The 18,645-nt window shown below is 41.1% G+C and overlaps 1 protein-coding gene across 2 annotated transcripts; it reads left to right on the forward strand.

Moving 5' to 3' along the window:
* The first annotated feature begins 444 nt into the window (after positions 1 to 444).
* On the forward strand, positions 445 to 18,389 carry LGI1 (leucine rich glioma inactivated 1). 2 transcript variants are annotated; one of them, XM_077350282.1, is made up of 8 exons: positions 445 to 1,284; positions 1,639 to 1,710; positions 10,559 to 10,630; positions 10,721 to 10,792; positions 13,328 to 13,399; positions 14,822 to 14,991; positions 16,982 to 17,146; positions 17,230 to 18,389. In XM_077350282.1, exons 1-8 carry the CDS (start codon positions 1,097 to 1,099, stop codon positions 18,045 to 18,047), a joined length of 1,629 nt encoding a protein of 542 aa, XP_077206397.1. In that variant the 5' UTR covers positions 445 to 1,096; the 3' UTR covers positions 18,048 to 18,389. The 2 variants fall into 2 exon arrangements, with proteins under 2 accessions (XP_077206397.1, XP_077206398.1); XM_077350283.1 differs by having other exon boundaries at positions 1,152 to 1,293.
* The last annotated feature ends 256 nt before the right edge of the window (positions 18,390 to 18,645 follow it).

The following is an 18,645-nucleotide window of genomic DNA, read 5'->3' on the forward strand; positions in this document are numbered from 1 at the left end:
TATTTAAGTTGCAGTGTGATATCCTGGCTTCCTTGCACCTTTCATGCACCAAGTCCTGCACCTTTCCCCCTCCTTCAAAGAAGGCCAAACACCCAGGCTAATGAATCAGGTTTCCATAATGAATTCTATGTTGATGTAGTTGATTCCAAAGCCTGACTGTTGTACGTTAACGGCATAAAGACACAAGGGTGATAAAAGCCCTCCGCTGCATTTCCCTGCATTAGAGGAAAATATAGTATTTTCTTTACAAAGGACCGTTGTGGGCGTTCTCAGTAATATACTCCATGTGTGCCTGTTTGTTTTGCTGTGACACAAGTCTGGCCAATGCAAGCAAAGGCCATACATGAGCTGAACCTCCTCCGCCCCTCCCTCCCCCCTCCCCTCCCTCCCCCTCCCCTTTTATATTTTTGCAGCGATACTCTGGATGATTTCCCTAGATTTCCTTCCCCAGTGAAGAGTGTCTGTCTCCTGCTGTCACTTGTCATTCCCTGATGCTTTGATGGGGGTGGGGGAATCCAGTAAAAGATGACCGGTCTCTCCCCCGACACAGGCACACTCCACTTCACACCCACGCACCCACCCACGCACCCACCCACCCACCAGCTAACGCATAAGGTTGTACTATTTTTGGTAACAAGAAGAGGGCCTCCCTAAGAAAAAAAGAGAAAGCCGTGTGTTTTCTCAGTTGCATCACTTTGCGATCTCAGAGGCTGTGTTGTGGGTTTTTTTTCCTTTTTAGCATTGATGCAAATCCTTCCCCCCCCCCTACAGCCGGTTGGACTCTTTCCCCCCCTTCTCTCCCCCCCCCCCAATCTTCCAGCACCTCGCAGGTCCCTTCTCTGGGCAGTCTGATGTCTGATGAGTGAACAGAAATCTACAGATCAGCTGCAGGTTCTAGCTACAAAAACACGTTCAGAGGGAAAGAGACAGGGAGGAGGGGAAAAGATCTGGAAACAAGAAGGAAAAGCTGGAGTATTATTGCTTGGCTTGGTAGAAGGACATCCAACGGCTGAATACAGAAAAGAGGGGGACAAGACCTGTTCATGTTTTGGGATATTATTCTTTCAGCTGGCTGGAACCAGAGTGGATCAAAAGAATGGGAAATGCCTGCCACCCCTTGAGAAGAATTTCTTCTTTCCTTTACCTTTTATCGGTCCTGTTGCTGACGGATGGGAGCAAACCAGGAAAGACTTGTCCTAATTTGTGTACCTGTTCCAAAGATAATGCTTTATGTGAAAATGCCAGATCTATTCCTCGCAGCGTCCCTCCTGATGTTACCTCACTGTAAGGGCTGTAAGCGTTTCTTTAATTTAAAATAAGCAAGCATGTGTGTGTGGTGTTCAGCAAAGGCTCAATGATGCCTGCGGCAGTGAATACTTCTAGCATTTGAAACCAGCAGGGAGAAAAATATTATATGTCGTATCTCCAAATGCAGTGATTAACTCTTATGTGATCTCTCCCCCCCTCCCTCCCTCCCCCCCCCTGATGGTAAACTTGTAAGATCCAATATATATGTATGTGTGTTGCAATTTGTAATGGCTATGCCAAAGAAAAGGTACTTTGAAATGCTGAACAGTATGGTCACTGACTATTCCTTGAAATCACGTCCATATAAAAGCTATTTTCTTTTCTTTTCAGATCGTTTGTGAGATCTGCTTTTACCAAAATCCCAGAAAGGAGTTTTGTCTTCTCACCATCTCTGCAACTTCTGTGAGAAAGATTTATATCATGATTATTTGTTATGAAAAACATGTGCATCTAAAAAGCCCTTTAAGAACAGGATTTTAATGCTTGTTTTTATAGAAAATACATTAGTGCCAATCTATTATATAACAAAATGCATCTAGTCTTCCCAGAAAAAGGAACTAAAGGGGTGTCATTCCTAACTGGTTTATTTTTAACAGTCTGTGGCTCTTTGGCATCTATTAATTAGCTCCTTCACTATAATTATTATTGATGGTGTATTTGTTATAGCAATAGCACTGGCTAAGATATATGACAAAGTCTGGTCTTAGTTGTGAGAGCTCTCTGTCATGTTCCGATAAATGTGTTGAATCACATGAATGATAAAGGCTTGAGAATAAACATGGGCAGCACAAAGCCTTTCCTACACTTTCAGAACTAGTAATGATGGCTGTTGACTGAATAGATTTGGTTCCTTTCAGAATGAGGTTCTGGATTTCAATGGGAAATCTCTGTAGGCTAAACTCATGCTGTTGACTTGGAAAGAAGTTTTATATTTCTGCTTAGGTTGAACCTAGACTTCCTTCTCTACTAAGACAAGTGACCTGTTTAAAAATTGGAGGTGGTTGATAGTTTTATGTGATAAGGCATAACCCAGAAATATTCTTAAATGAGCATGTTTTGATTCAGATGGCCATTGAGAGCCTATGAAAGTATTGTAAAAATGCATGGCTCATGCATGCGCGCACACACACACACACTTTCCAGAACCTTGTCAAGAAATGTCTTAACAATACTTAAAAATCAAGAAGACGGACTATAGGGACACCATTATCATGAAGTGGTCTGATGCATGATTAGGTTGGCATCTTAAGCATTCGTTTCTATCGAAATGTTAAGCCCATTTGTTTCAAATATTAATGCCCTCATAGTCGGTGCCATGACCAACACTTCCCTCATGGGAACTGAGGAGAAAGCGTGAACACAAAGTAAGGTTTTGAATCCAGGACAAATGAGTAAATATAGTTTCCATGGAAACCTTTATGTTGTCCCTGTACATGTTATCCCACACAAGCTTTCTCAAAATAAGAGCATATTACAAAAGGGACGAAATCCACACACATCATCTGTGCTGAGAGGGGGAAATGAGGCAGCTGCTTCCCCCCTATTTTGGTTGGGATGGATGCCCAAAATGGGAGAAAGAGATCATAAGTCTGCCATTTAGCCATGGTTAGCCACTTGCTCTGCCACCTGGCTACACATCATGAAAGGGAGCCAGGGGCCATGTTTCCTTTATTGACAATATACTCAGAGGTAAGTTCCACTGAGTTCAATGGGACTAACTCTATAGTGAGACCATATTCATGTGTCCAACTTCAGAAGCACAGATTCTTGTCCCAAAGATTATTAAAATAACAAATACTAAAGCCATGCCAAGTGATAGTACTTGGTTTCCTCATTGGTCAGTATTTCTGGAGTTAATGTCAAACCCTTCCGTGGTAGTGATTAATATTCTGTTCCCTGCAGAATCTGAGCTGCTTTGATCTTTTGCGAAGCTAGAAAGCGAGGCTGGAGGGAATAGGTGCCAGTCCTTTTCAAATATATTAAAATCTTGGCGCTTCTTGCTAATCTCTGTATTATCGGCTCGTTATGTTTCCCTAAGAGACAAGTGGATGACTGCCAGAAAACATTCATTAGATTGAAGAATCAAATGTAACTTAAAGCCCGTATCTCAAGAATCACACAGAGACAGAGGGAGGGAATGTTACACAATGCTAAGGAGTGTCATAAACTTGCCATGAAATGGTCTGCATTTCTTTTTTAGCATGCAGTTTGTATTTCCTGACAGAAAACAAGCAACACTTACAATCTTAAGGCTGGAAAAATACCAAAGAATGTTCAGGAATAAGCTCCTAGTGGAAGGCAGGACCATCTATCTATACACCATCCATGCCACAGGAGTCTGTTCAACATATCAGCTCCCATTGTCCTAAAATGTTACTTAAACCAGTCCTGGTCATCATGCACAGTGCATCCTCTACACATGTAGAAGCATACATGTATTCTGGGTAATTATTTGGAGCCATTCCAATCTGTTGTATACACTGATCTCTTTCTCGCACAACACCCTTGGGAAGATGAGACAGAGAGAGAATGTCTTAAACAACAAACTCTTAATTCCCTTACCAAGATACAGAGGTAGAATATGAAACATAAGGGGAAACAAAAGCTCAAAACTATATTGCAGTAAAGTAACAGAATCCCATCTATGCTGCATAATGATGTTGTGTAAGGGAATCTAAGGGGGAAGTAAGGCAGATAATCTAAGAGGGAAGTAAGGCAGATAAGATAATCATACATTGCTGGTTTTCATGAGAAAAGACTGGTGCAATGTGGCCTGGGGAAGGAAAAGGAAATGCTGATTAGGGGTGCTTCCCCAGCCCTGCTTGCAGTGCATTCTGGTGATGGGAGAAAAATAGGGGGTAAAAATGGGGGACTGGTCAGCATTGCTGGTGATACAATAATGCCTCTTCCAGCACTAACAGAAGTGACATAATCACATCACTAGTGTTCTTGAATTTGGTTCAAATTCTGTGGTAAAACCATAGAATTTTGGCTGAACGCTAGAGTGTCACCAGTGACACAATGATGTCACTTCCAGTTGTCCTGGAAATTACATCACCATGGCACCTGTCATATCACTATGTCACCAGCCCAACCGGTGAGTCTCCCACTGATTGTTCTGGCAACCCTACCTTAGATAGGATTCCTGGGGTGGAAAGAGGTCGAAAATCAAATCCAGCTACAGAATTGAGTATCCTGTAACAGATAAAGGTTCAGGATTTCAGCAAAAAATGGAAGGTCTGGGAGTAGAACCAATTACCAGGAAGAACATTTGGGTACCGAACCACCTACAGAGCAGCTGATGTTCTCTGTTCATAGGCTTTGAAGTGACTAGACTTCCTTGGGGACATTTATTATTGGTGAATTTAGACAGAGGAAGATTAGAGTGGGAGTGGGAGTCCGAATACGGCATGCGAAATGAGAGGACAGGGCACAACAGGTGACTGGGTTATTGGATTGGTGACATTTTCTGGGCTTGGGGCTGAATTAGTGGGAAAGCTTTTGTTGTAGAGAGGGCTTTGGGGTCACATGTTATTGTCCCACAAACCTCAAACCTCAAACCTCAATCAATTAATGATGGCTATGTTGTAAAGGGGCCCTGGAGGCCTTGAAGGCCTTAGATAAAAGGCCTTTAATTAGTGTACTCCTTGCATACTATAAGTTGTGTTACTGAGTATCCAAAGAAATTCCCATTTCAGGGGCCTTTGGTTTGATAGCAAACTGGATATTTTATTGAGCCTCTACCATGGGGCTGACTGAGGGTACTGCTAATGTCTTTTCAGTGGAGTTGCCAACCTCCAGGTGGGTACAAAAGGAAATATTTGGCCACGTGGTAGTGAAGCTTTGAGAAAATCCAGTGAAAGGCCCAGAGATGTCCCAGAATTACAATATATCTCCATCCCAGAGAGATGAGTTTCCCCGGAGAAAATGGCTGTTTTGTAAGGCAGACTCTACGGCATTATGCTCTGCAAGGGCCCAGCACTCCTTGAACCCTCCTCCCCCAGGCTCTACCCCAAATCTTCATGAATTTTCCATCTCAGAGTTTGCAATCCTACTATGGCAGATAAACAAATAATCTGTGCAGGCTCAATAAACAGTTTAATGAGAGAACCTCCTAACTGGAGAGTGCCAATTTCCAACACAATTTTCAACAAACAAGTCCTGGTGAATTACCCTTGTGTGAAGCAGCTTCATATGTTACATTAAGTGCCCTCAAGTTGCTTTCAACTTATGATGATCCTATGAATTAATGACCTCTAAACCAGCTTTGCTTAGGTCCTGTGGCTTCCTTTATTGAATCAATACATCATGTTGAGTCTTCCTCTTTTCCTGCTGCCTTCAACTTGGCTTGGCTTATCTGGTGACTCTTGTCCTCATACTGTGACAAAAGTGAGATAACTTCAGTTTGGTCATTTTAGCCTTTAGGAATTGTTGAACTTGATTTTATCCAAATATGAATTGACACAAACTGGGAAAATACAGTTCAGTTCATGGTAAGTCTGGTTCGTGAAGCACAAATTATCAGAAACTATTTGGTGCTAAGTGAACTGATTTGATTGTGAGAGTTGTGACGGGGTAGAATCCCCCCTCAGCAAGTTAGAGACAAAAACCTCACAGAGGATCTCTGGCTGACTATCTGCCTACCAAGTTTGGTGAGGATTGGCTTTATGGGGTCTGAGTTGTGACTCCCCAAAGAAGGTACCCTCATTCTCCATTGTTTCCAGTAGGGGGGAAAGAAACAACAAAGATGAACAAGGGCAATAGAAGCTCAGCAGAACAGAATCAAGATCCCTGAGAATCTTTGCAGATACTGGAGGGAGCATTTTTGCAAGCCCAGCAGAACCAGTGCTATGTGCCCAGTAGAACCAGTGCCATTGTGACACTGTAAACCCAACAGGACTAACGTCAAGCCAGGAAGATGTTCAGGAAAAAATATCAGTCACAAGTTCAAAAGCATATGGGATGGACTCACTGCAAGTTACACACACCAAACACACAGTGAACTTCACCCTGCTACCCACTCTTCTACAATCTCTCCAAGTTGGGGGCAGAATACATTTCTTGGGTCCCAGTTATGGCCCCCCCCCCCAAAAAAAGATCTCCCCAGTGGAAAAGACAGCTGCAGTTACAAGAGTCTATGAAACAGCTCAGGAACAAGCCAATGACCCCAAACTCACAGGGAAATTTCACCTGGGCAGATCCCCCCAACCAGACAGTGGAAGCAAAGTTAACATCCTCCTCTGCTTGCACCCCCCTCTGGCAGATTTGGAATGACAGAAAGGCAGACATATGACAGGACTTCCAACAAGGCTCCCTAAAGTAAGCCCACGAAAGCTTGGTGGGCACCCCAGCCCCACCAGACAAGCAAGAGAAGTGTGCTCACAACTCTCACAGCTCCGTCCCCCACCCAGACTGAAACACCATGGAGTATTCTTTTACTCCTCTCAGGAAATACCTGTCCAGCTAGCTGAGCAAGACAGATTTGAAATGACAAAGGCAGACATAAAAAGACTTCCAATAGACTTCCCCAAAGTAAAAGACTTCCCCAAAGTAAACCCACAACAGCTTGACAGGCACTTGAACCCCACCAGACAAGCAAGGGAAGCGTGCTCGGCCCCCTGGGCTGAAACACCACAGTGTATTCTTCTATTCTGCACAGGAAATAGCTGTCCAGTCAGCTGAGCTAGACAGATTTGAAATGAAAGAAAGGTAAACATAAGAAGACTTCTGATAGGGATCCCCAAAGTAAACACACAATAGCTTGACAGGCACTTGAACCCCACAAGACAAGCAGGGGAAGCATGCTCACAACTCTCACAGGGACCCCCCCCCCAAAAAAAAAGAAAAAAGAAAAAGGGCTGAAACATCACAGCTAATTCTTCTGCTCTGCAAAGGACAGGAAACACCTGCTGATCCAGCTGGGCCTGGCTGATTTGGAATGACAGAAAGACAAACATGACAAGAATTCTGACAGGGGTTCCCTACAGTTACCCCACAACAGGTTGGAAGGCACCTCAGCCTCACTACACAAGCAAGGGAAGCATGTCCAGAACTTTCACAACCCCTCCTCCAAGGGCTGAAACACTGTGGTGTATTCTTCTACTGCCACCCACAATTCTCCAAAAGTAGATTTAGGATGACAGAAAGATGGACCTGATAAGACTTCTGACAGGTGCTCCCCAAAATAATCCCACAACAGCTTGATGGGCACCTAACCCCACCAGACCAGTGGAAAACAGAGTTTTCCCATTTAAGTGATTAGTTATGCAAACTGTCTTGCATAATAAAGAAAGGCTGTTTATAGTTTTTTGCCCAACCAAATGGTTTATGCATTGAAGTGTTGACGGATGTTCATACATTGAAATAATGCACAAGGACTAATTCGAGTATGTTCCTAAGTAATGAATGCGCCTCTAGGGTTGCTTCCATATTGGAGGTTTGGACTGGCTCCTCTACAATCTCTCCAAATTGTGGGTGGATTACATTTCTGGGGCCCCAGTTATGGACCACCCCCCAAAAAATCTCCCACATTTATATCCTTCCACCCCTCTTGAGTGTGAACACGCTATGAAAGTGAAAGAGTGAGAATAAAAGTTAGTGAATAGGGTGCTCATCATGGGGGGAAGAAGTCCTCTATCACCTGCATACCACAGGGTACCAAAACCATCCTGCCAGCCATTGAAGCCTGGGCCTAGCAGGGTATTACCTGGGGTATTGTATAATGGGGCTTTGCAGGGCCACCTACTTGATTTACATCCCTCTATGATCCAATGTGAAAATGGAATATGCACAGATCATCCTACATAATATGCCCTTTCTTGTAGGTTTTTAAAAGATATATATTCATTCATTCCATCATAAGAGTATGGGGAACTTACCATGCTTAAAGCTGTATGTTTTTTAAAGGGAGCAAGGGAAGCAAACTTGCTTCCAGATAATTATTTTAAAATATATCTGAAACATTGTCCAATCTCCATCCATAGAGCAGGAAGAATTCCATTGCAGATGACAGTGGCTGTTGGCGAGCCATTAGATAAAAGTTGGAGGCCATGCTGATTTATTCCTTTTTTTCTGGAGCCATGCAGTAAACGACAGAAACCAATGGGGACTTGGGAAGCCGCTGAAACCACCCTGCCTTACCCTTTTGTGATAGAGTTCTTGCTGAACTATTGGGATGAGGAAGAGAATTTTCCAGATGAGATTTTAGTTGAAAGGAGAGAATCAGTTCCCAGCTGGGTTGTTTGGTTGGCAGATGGGGTGAAGCTGCTTGTCTATTCATTCTAACAGAAAAGGCACAATAGCAGATTATTAGAAGCAAGATACCAATCTGTGCAAACTGGATGCTCTCCAAGTAATGGAAATCAGACCATGACAATGCTTGATCCAACAGATTAATCTAAAAATGAGATTAAAATTCCTGTTACTTAATTATGTGCCTATACAATATACTCCAGCTTTTAATCTAGAAATATCTATGTACACATTGAGGCAGACAGAAAGAAAGCTAATAAGATTTAGAATTTGGATTAGATTGCACTCCTAAAAGGGGGGGGATAAACAAAAGCAGTTTTTAAACTGGGTTTCTAGCAGATGGAACAGTACACGAAAATGCTTATTGTGCTCTGTTAATTCTAAACTTTATCAAGTTGCATTTTTGCCAAATTTATCTTTGTTATTATAGCTTGCATAGCATCACTTTTCAGGTGGTTCTAATTTGATTTATCTCACCTGAAGCAAATCTTAATTAACAACTTAACTAAAACATATTTGCTTATCTCACTAACAGTTATTAGGCCTCTTCCCCATATATATATGGGGGGATCCTGAATTGGGTAGAAAAGTTACATGGAAATGTTTTAAATAAATAAATAAGACTGAAGTTGAAATTAAACAATAAGCTGATATTACTACAACAAATAATTGGCTGATATTACATCATCTATCTCCTTGATTACTTTGAACTTTGCTTATAGTATTGAGAAATGTTTTAAATATTATTGCACTGGTTCTATGACTCCTTGTTGGCTCAGATGTAGATACAAAATATATGATCGTCTTTATTTATTCTAAGCAAGGCAACTCCTGTCTATGATATGTGCACAGATCTGCTCCTGTTGTTGAAGTGAGTCAGAAAATATGTTCATGCTGGAGCTCCATGTGTGCTTTAGAACAGGGGTAGTTAACATGTGGTCCTCCAGATGTCCATGGACTACAATTCCCAGCGTTTTCTGGCAGGGGCTCATGGGAATTGCAGTCCATGGACATCTGGAAGACCACAGGTTGACTACCCCTGCTTTAGAACATGCATGAAGTTGAATATGGCCAATTTGTATAAATTATTGTCTTATTTTATGAGCCAAAATCACAATTCGAACATAAGGGTAGGATTGTACTGTATGCATATGTAACACCAATATGTTCAATCTTGTAAGAAATTAATTACTGAAGCTTAGTAGGCCACATTGGGCTTTCCTTGGAAATCACCAGGGAACTCATAATTGCTATACATTTATAAGGCCATACACAGTCTGGGCCCTGTATATCTGAAGGACTGCCTCTTCAAATATACCACTTAGGTCATCAAGTGCCAGCATGCTGTCAATCCCTGGCCCAAAAGAAATGTGCTTGGTCAGGACCAAGGCCAGGGCTTTTTTAGCCCTGGCCCCAGCCTGGTGGAATATATTACCAGCAGAGGTCTGGGCCCCGATGGAACTATCAAAGTTCTGCAGGGCCTGGGAAATGGCACTCTTCCACCAGGCATGTGGTTGAGGCCAGAGCAAGCAATAAAATCAATGTCTCCCCCCTCCCCCCGGAACATACCCCCCCCCCAAAAAAAAACCATACCAGCTCAACTAACCAATTATATTGGTTGGATAAAAGGTTGAATGAGGAGAAATCTGAGCACTAAAAGAACAGTTTAAAATATTCAAATGTTTTACTGTGTTTGATTTAATTGCATTGATTTATGTCTATTTTAACATGTTGTTTATTGCCCTGAGCCTTGCAGCGAGGGGCGGTTTATAAACCATATATAATAACAATAATAAAAAGTTACTTCTGAACATTCTCCTCTAAGTTTTATGTCAACTTACTAACTGAAGAGCTGGACTTTGTCTGTCTTTGTCTCACAGTTTTTCCTTGGTTAATTCTTATATATATAAAATTTGCTCTCTTAAATGTAACCAGAGTCGATGTGTGTTTCTGATCTGTACTATCAGAATGTCATTATGTTTTGTATTTCTTTATGCAGGTTATTCACAGCAAACACTTTTGATGTCATTAGTGGTGATGCTTTCATGGGCCTTCCTCATCTAGAATATTTGTGAGTGGGAAAATTTATGATCCTGGGGTATATTGAGTGTCTGAGATGAAGATTTTGCTTTGATCAAACTGCATTTATGACCCATTACAGGTTCATAGAGAACAACAATATCAAGTCACTTTCAAACACCTCATTCCGAGGATTGAAATCTTTAATTCATCTGTAAGTAAATGTCATCATTTTGCTGCCTGGCATATTTACATAAGTAACCAGATGTGTGGTCTTAAGCAGAGTCAGTCAATGGACTTAGAAGGGTATACCTTTGTTTAGAATTGCATGAACGAGTTTTGAAGCTGTCAACCAATTAAAAGCTTTTTAGCAGATTACCTGCCTTGCCATTTATCACCTGGTTATGTAATTAAACAGTCAGTGGTTTAATGCAGCACCTCATAATTTAAACACTGGTTTGTGAGTAATATCGAGATCATTAGCCTGACTCCTTCAACAAGATAAGCAACTGTCTTCTTGCAACCAAGTCAATTTTGGGCAAATTGCTCCCGAAACCTAAGGGTGTTTCAAAAGGAATTTGTGATCGGATGCTGAGCTTGCCATTCAAAGTGACAAAAATTCCAATGCCCTTGCACATACCTTGAGTAGCCCTTGGACATACCTCTGCCTGTGGACATACCTTGAGTAGCTCTTTGGAACGCAGCCAGAGTAATATATGTGTTAATTTTTGTGCATAATGTGTTTTCAGTCAACAAACTGAAGAAATTATAACATTGCATTATATTGGTTGTGATTTAGAAAAGCAGGCACAATATAAAATAGTAGGGATATGCAGTCAGATATAAACTGATTAAAACATCTAATTATTTTTTAAGAAAACCATTTTCATTGCTGCTGTTATCCAAATGAGATTGATATCTAGTAATATTACAGTGTAGTCTTAGAGTTACACCCTCTGACTTCAGTGGAGTTAAAAGGGTATAACTCTGTTGAGGATTGTCCTGTTAACAGTCAGAGCTTTCTTCTTAGAGATCTTGGAGGTCAAAAGGAAAAGAGAAGAAAGTACAGGGAAATAATGGAATTATATGGAAGCTTCTGCTTCTTCCCATTTTCTGGTTGGCAGGAAAGGATACTGGATCGAATGCCAGGGCTGCTGCAAAGCCAGGTAGGGAACCAAAATGGGCTAGTGGTCAGAGCATCTCCCCCCCCCCAAAAAAAACCCCTCCCTGGACCTCACATGCTCTTTCTGATGCGTTTGAGGCTCTGGACATGAGTAAATCCTAGGAAATAGCAGTGTTAGCACCTAGGCTAGGGACTCAACCACAGACCCCCAAGTATCACAAAGGATCCCCAAGGCCCTGAGTAAGGACCGGGGAGGGGGTCAGAAGCAACATCAGCACCAATTGCACAGTGAGTGGGAAGACGGGGGGGGGGGACAGGATTTGAGTAACATGAGCAGAATAGCAAAAACAAATATAATTAATCACAAACATAACAAAAACATTCCTTAAAACAAAAACAGGGGGAAATCATGCACATCTGTGCCCATGTTTTTTCTGCAGGTTTCATTTCAGTCACTTAATACATTTTTAAACTCCACAAGTTTCATTGCTGAGAGGGAGATTGTAGGACCTAGAAAATGTACGTGCAGATATCTCTTGAATGTATTTCGGATCATTGTGAATGGCTCCTATTCTTTCCCCCAAAGAATTTAAAAGAGAGGACTGGCCTTTCTTCATAACCTTTCCAAATCAAAATATGACTGCCTTTGTACATGGTCAGAAAGCATGTTTATCTATGTCACATTAATTATTCTAAATATTTTTCTCCCAATAAGTCTGCTTTCTGCACTTTTGAATATGCCAAAACGTGCCCCAAAGGAAGACCTTCAGTAGTTTTTATTGGACAAGGTGCTATTCCTTCTGGATTTAACCATGGAAATTTTAGACAGAAAGAAATTAGAGAAGAAGAATGCTAGCCAAGTTAACCTCTGTTTTATCCAAGAACTATAATGTCCTTTTCATCCATTTCTGATGCTCACTATATTGATAGAATAGTCTTTCTACTGAAGATGAAGTAGATAATGCTATACATTAAATACATCTATGATAATGATACCGATTTAAAAAGTCTGTGAAGTGATGGCTGCTGATGATCTTGGATTCATAAAAGGACCCACATTATTTTCTTGCTTGTGTAACTTTATATAAAAGTAAATATTTTACATTCTTGTAATCCTAGTTTGACCCTTCATTATAGCAGAAAGGCATTTGAAAAAGACAATTATTTTTTTTAAAGTCTAGCAGCTTTGACACTTTTTTATACCATAGGAAGAATGTATCAATGTAATTTGGGGGGGGGGGGTTCTTGTATAAATATATACGTATGCATTTATGAATAGCATGAAATTTTCCCTTTTTGCAATTATTCATACACAAAAGAAATATGGTGTATATTGTGACCAGTCAAGACTGATCATCTTTGAATACTGCCAAGATAATGGATATTCTCACATTTTCTGCAATTGTACTAGAAGCCAGAAAAACAAGAGGAAATGTGAATGCAGTTCCATAACAGTGGCCCATGAATACCGAGACTGTGGTAAAGGAGGTATTCTGAAAAATAATCCTAAAAAAAAAGACTCTGTAGGGCATGATTTCATTGTTCACCATAAAAACATTTCATCAATAGGTTGGACATGAAAGAAAGGATGAGCTAAAATTGATTACACAACTTCTTCTTTTACAGGAGTCTTGCAAACAACAATCTTCAAACACTCCCCAAAGACATATTCAAAGGCTTGGATTCCTTAACAAACGTGTAAGAAAGCACTGTAATTTTAACCATATGATTTCAAAAAGCAGAGGTCATGGCTTAGCATGACTGTTATCTCACACACACCCAATAGAGATCTGCATAGTCATAATGTGACAGCTGTAATCTTTGAGCATCTATTCTAAATGGTTTGTGTATTTATTTATTTAATTTATATACCACACCCCCGTTGTTGTTGTTACCATAATTGCCTGTTGCTTTGTCAGCTTGACTTCAAGCATTTGCTGGATATTTTCTTAGTACACCACAAAAATAATTTCTTAGGGCAGGAGTAGTCAAACTGCGGCCCTCCAGATGTCCATGGACTACAGTTCCCAGGAGCCCCTGCCAGCGTTTGCCAGCGTAGTCCATGGACATCTGGAAGGCCGCAGTTTGACTACCCCTGTCTTAGGGGATGCACCAAAATAGCAAGCATTTCCAACGATCCTCCTCTTTTCAACTGTTTTTCTCTCCAGCTTCCCCAGCAAGTGTCTTCTAATAGCCAGGCAGAAGCCAAGGAAATAGCTGCATGGGATGTGCAATGGGTTGCATGGAAGTGAGCCTTTATAGCTGAAGAGAGCAGTAGCAGTTCAAGAGAGAGATGCATGTCGGAGAGACCTAAGGATGTAGCTGCTCTGCAATTGCTGGGTTTGCCACAAGGTTTCCCAGTGCTTGTAAGGCAGGCTTGCTTCAGCCAGCCAGCCAGCCTGTGGGCTGAAATCAGCAACTATGTCCCTTTTGGGAAGCCTGGCTATAGTCCACAATTCAGAAAGGCCTCTTTAGAAATGTGCCCAGGTGTTTCCATGTGTACACAGAGACAGGCAGAGCTGGTGAATGGATTCACTGGCTGATAGGAGTCTGAAGATGACATCAGGACACATTAATCCCTGTCGTACATTTTGACAAGAATCATTTGATGTGCACATAGTCCAAGGCACACTGATTATTAAAAGTTCCAAAACGAGACAGACTGTGCAATATGACATTGCCCTCACAATAGTGACCTGATGTTTCAGCAGAAGGCAAAACAAGCCATAGATCTGAACACAAGGCAGTCCTCACACACCACCTACAGCTGGGGAGAAGTAATGTTCAGTTGCAGCCGGGAGCATATCTATGCTTTCCGAATACAACGTGCATTTACTACGATCTACAAGAAGACTTGAGGGGAATACAGTGTGCAGAGTAAAGTACATTTATGAATCTGCAAGGTTAAGTACATTTATGAATCTCTCCCACTGAAATCAACAGGACTTCACTGTCCTTCACTGTGGCCAGGCTGTTCCCCTAGTGGCAAAAGGGATCATGAGGGAAAGGCTGAGCATGCCATTTGAAAATTCATTTTCCATGGACTTTTTAAAAAAGTGGACAATTAATATTCTAAAAGCACTTGCATTGCTCCAGCAAATAACCTCATTTTTTTTCTAGAGACCTTAGAGGAAATGCATTCATCTGTGACTGCAAGTTGAAATGGTTAGTGGAATGGGTGAGCCGAACAAACACAACAGTAGAAGATGTTTATTGTGAAAGTCCTCCTGAATATAAAAAGCGTAAAATCAACAACCTCTCTCCAAATGAATTTGACTGCATTATTACAAGTAAGCACCTCTTTCTAATGGCATTAATTATTGTGGCTTATGTTCACATCTAAACCCCACATTTGCAACTCTCTGGAGAAAGAATGCTTAGTCAAGTCAAAGCGTGGCAATATTTTTTCATAGGTGACCCTATATTTTTTCTTTAGATGCTATTGGGAGAATTGTGTAAAAATATGTATAATAGAAAAAGTGTACCAAATACTGACCACACACCACTAGCATTCATTCCAGCAGGGCTTCTCTTGCAGCAGTCCTCCACGAACCAAAGGAAAATAGACCCCCACCCTTTTTACACTGAGTAGTAGCTAATTAGAATAGCAAAGCTGAGTGGCAGAAATTGCAGAAAAGTGAGAATATCCATTTGTGGTCTGGAGAACAGTTGTAATTCTAGGAGAAACCCAGTCCCCACCTACAGGTTGGCAACCCTACCCAGCATCATTTTTTTTAAAGTTCAATTTAATTATGATAGCCTTGGCCCTCTTCCTGCACATAACTCAAGGTAATAAAGTAATGTAAGGTAATATAAAATGATTAACTGGGTGCAAGAACAATAGGAATGCTTTACATAAGGTGACGCTGACATGAGACTACATTCAAAACGTATACTGAATCTCTGTATTTTGAAGGATTGAAAGGTGATATTCCTTTCTTGAATGACTTTAAGGTGATATCCAACTCAGATCTAACTGTTCTACTGCAGACCAATTCAGTTAACTTTTGAAACTATTCCCCCCAGTATGAGAATCTCTAATTGCTTTCAATAACCAGACTTCATTTAGGAAAAGAAATTATTGAAGCATAATTAGCTCATGACAGGGTCCTTGCTAAGACTGGGGATCCTAGGCAAACACCCCCTTGTCAACCCAGAGCACCCAGGCCCTCCCAGAGCCAAACAGTTTATGCAGGAAAGACACTTGTTGATGAATTAGGCATTCTGTCCTCAAGGACCAAGATAGTTCCCAAGGCAACAAGGCAGGGAGCACAGCTTTTTGCACATAGAGTTTAGCACAGGATAGAACTGGCTGTAGCCTCAAAGACAAAACACACAATTGGGGTCATGGGATCCTATCTAACAAGCAAGTTATCACTAACCAGACGCCCGGCTACATATAATAAAACAGAGTACAAGGCAGACCAAGGGAAATGGCAAACATGATTTTGATACCCAGCTCAAAGAAGCAAATTGGTTGACTGCCAAGCCACTAGTCAGGGTGGGTATCCCCTGCCCCAAGTTCCCACTGCCCACAGCTGCTTGTTGAAGTTGGGTGAGGCCTAACTTAAAAATTAAGATTTTAAAAAATTAAACATTTAAGTAACCCACTGGTTGTGTGAACACAATGACATCACTTCAGGGTATAACCGAGAACTGACAGTGGTAGCTCAATGAATCATCAGAAACTCTGTGGTAAAACTTCAGCTTTCAGTGATTCCTAGAGCTACCCATTGCCACTTCCAGATTATACACAGAAGAGATGTCATCACACTGCCACTGGTTGTCATTTACTACCTGGCAGCCTCAGTTGTGGATTTGAGTTTTTATATTATATGCATTCGTTTCCTTGAATTCCACATGGCTTTCAGTCCGCATGATGAAGAACTTCCTTAGCCAAAAGTGAGCGTTTTATTTGTACCTGGATATTGCAGGAGGCAGCACTTGTGTGTTTTTTTTCAGAACTAACTATAGAAGCTCTCATGGCTTTAACTTCATCTTTTACCACCAGTCAATTTTTATGGCGCTATAATCTTTACATGAACTAATATAATTCTGTTCCAAAAATTGTGGTGAGAAGGGATGTAGCAGGGAACTAATTATGCCGCCAGGCTGCACCAAGCTGCTACATGCTTCTAAGTGAAAGGTTGAACTCCTTTTAACTACTGAATAATTTACCAGAAAAATGCATTTGAGAAAGCCATTCTTGTCTTGTGTGTATGTGATAATAGCTTTGTATGAAAAGGACTGAATGCTATCTTTTGATGTGTACTTTTCCAGAATTTGTTGTTTTTCGAAAGTTGCCCTATCAGTCTCTGTCAGTAGAGGCCTTCTCGTACATGGATGATGAATATGTGGTTATTGCCCAGCCTTTTACTGGAAAATGCGTCTTTCTTCAATGGGACCACGTGGAGGGGACGTTTAGGAATTTTGACAACATTACAGGTATGAATGAATCATCCTTATGACGATCCTGTTGCTGTCCAAAATCCAAATGCTAATGTCCTGTCTTGTCTCTCTTTATACAGGGACTTCAGTGGTTGTGTGCAAGCCAGTGATTTTTGAGAATCTCCTGTACATCATCGTCGCCCAGCTGTTTGGCGGTTCCCACATCTACAAGAGAGACATCCACACGAATAAATTCATAAAAATTCAGGACATTGAGATCCTCAAAATCAGAAAGCCAAATGACATTGAAGCGTTTGCCGTTGCGAAAGATCAGTACTTTGTCATTGCAGACAGTTCCAAAGCTGGGATCACTACTGTTTACAAATGGAATGGAAATGGGTTTTATTCTGATCAGTCTCTGCACGAGTGGTACAGGGATACGGACGTGGAGTACCTGGAAATTGCTGGCAAGCCTCACTTGATCCTGTCAAGTAGTTCTCAGCACCCTGTCATCTATCAATGGAACAAAGGAACAGGCAAATTTGTTGAGCCAACAAATATACCAGATATGGAGGATGTCTATGCGGTAAAGCACTTCACGGTAAAAGAGGACATCTATGTATGCCTAACCAGATTCATTGGTGATTCCAAAGTGATGAAGTGGGAAGGTTCGAAATTTCTGGATTTACAAAGGATGCCATCACGAGGGTCAATGGTATTCCAGCCTCTTCAGATAAAGAATTACCAATACGCTATCCTTGGAAGTGATTATTCGTTTACTCAGGTTTACTACTGGGAGGCAGGAAAGGCCAAATTTGTGAAGTTTCAAGAATTAAACATACAGGCGCCCAGATCTTTCACACATGTGTTTATCGATAAACAAGATTTTCTCTTTGCTTCGAGCTTTAAAGGGAATACGGTGATTTATAAGCATATTATAGTTGACCTAAGTGCGTGACGTACATGCACCATGTGGAATCTGTCTCACGACTTCCTCCTGCGGTATCACGGACCTAAGGAATTAACTGCATGATGGTGATTCTCTTTACTTCCAGTCTGCGAATGCCTTTAACACTCAAGATTGCTAAAATAACTTCATCTTTAAATGTCAAGTCTAGTGCTGTTGGCAACTTGCATTTTTGAAGAAAGACAAATTCAATTGTTAACTGTCCTTTGCAACCACTGTGTAAATCGGTAGTGAAACTGCATTTCTTTTAGGTGGGGAAACAAACAATAAGATGTAATTTTCCATCATTCACCTATTTGAAAAATAACTGCCAAATAAAATGTTTACATTTTCTTTCCTGTTCCATATAGTGTTATTTTTCAGTGAATATTTTAATTTGCCTAGACTGTTCTTTCAATTCAGTACTTTCCTCCATGGTCAAAAAGTTTTAAAAGGCTGCTGGAGACAGTGGGACCAAACACAATATGACACTAAAGAGAAACACCATTCATTTTAATTCCCTCATGAGCGCAGTGAATTTTTCCCAATCAAAAGGCCTGTACTCCTACTGCATATGTCACAGGGGTAGTCAAACTGCGGCCCTCCAGAT

The sequence above is a fragment of the Paroedura picta genome, chromosome 8, assembly GCF_049243985.1.
Source record: "Paroedura picta isolate Pp20150507F chromosome 8, Ppicta_v3.0, whole genome shotgun sequence".
NCBI classification, from domain to species: Eukaryota; Metazoa; Chordata; class Lepidosauria; order Squamata; family Gekkonidae; genus Paroedura; species Paroedura picta.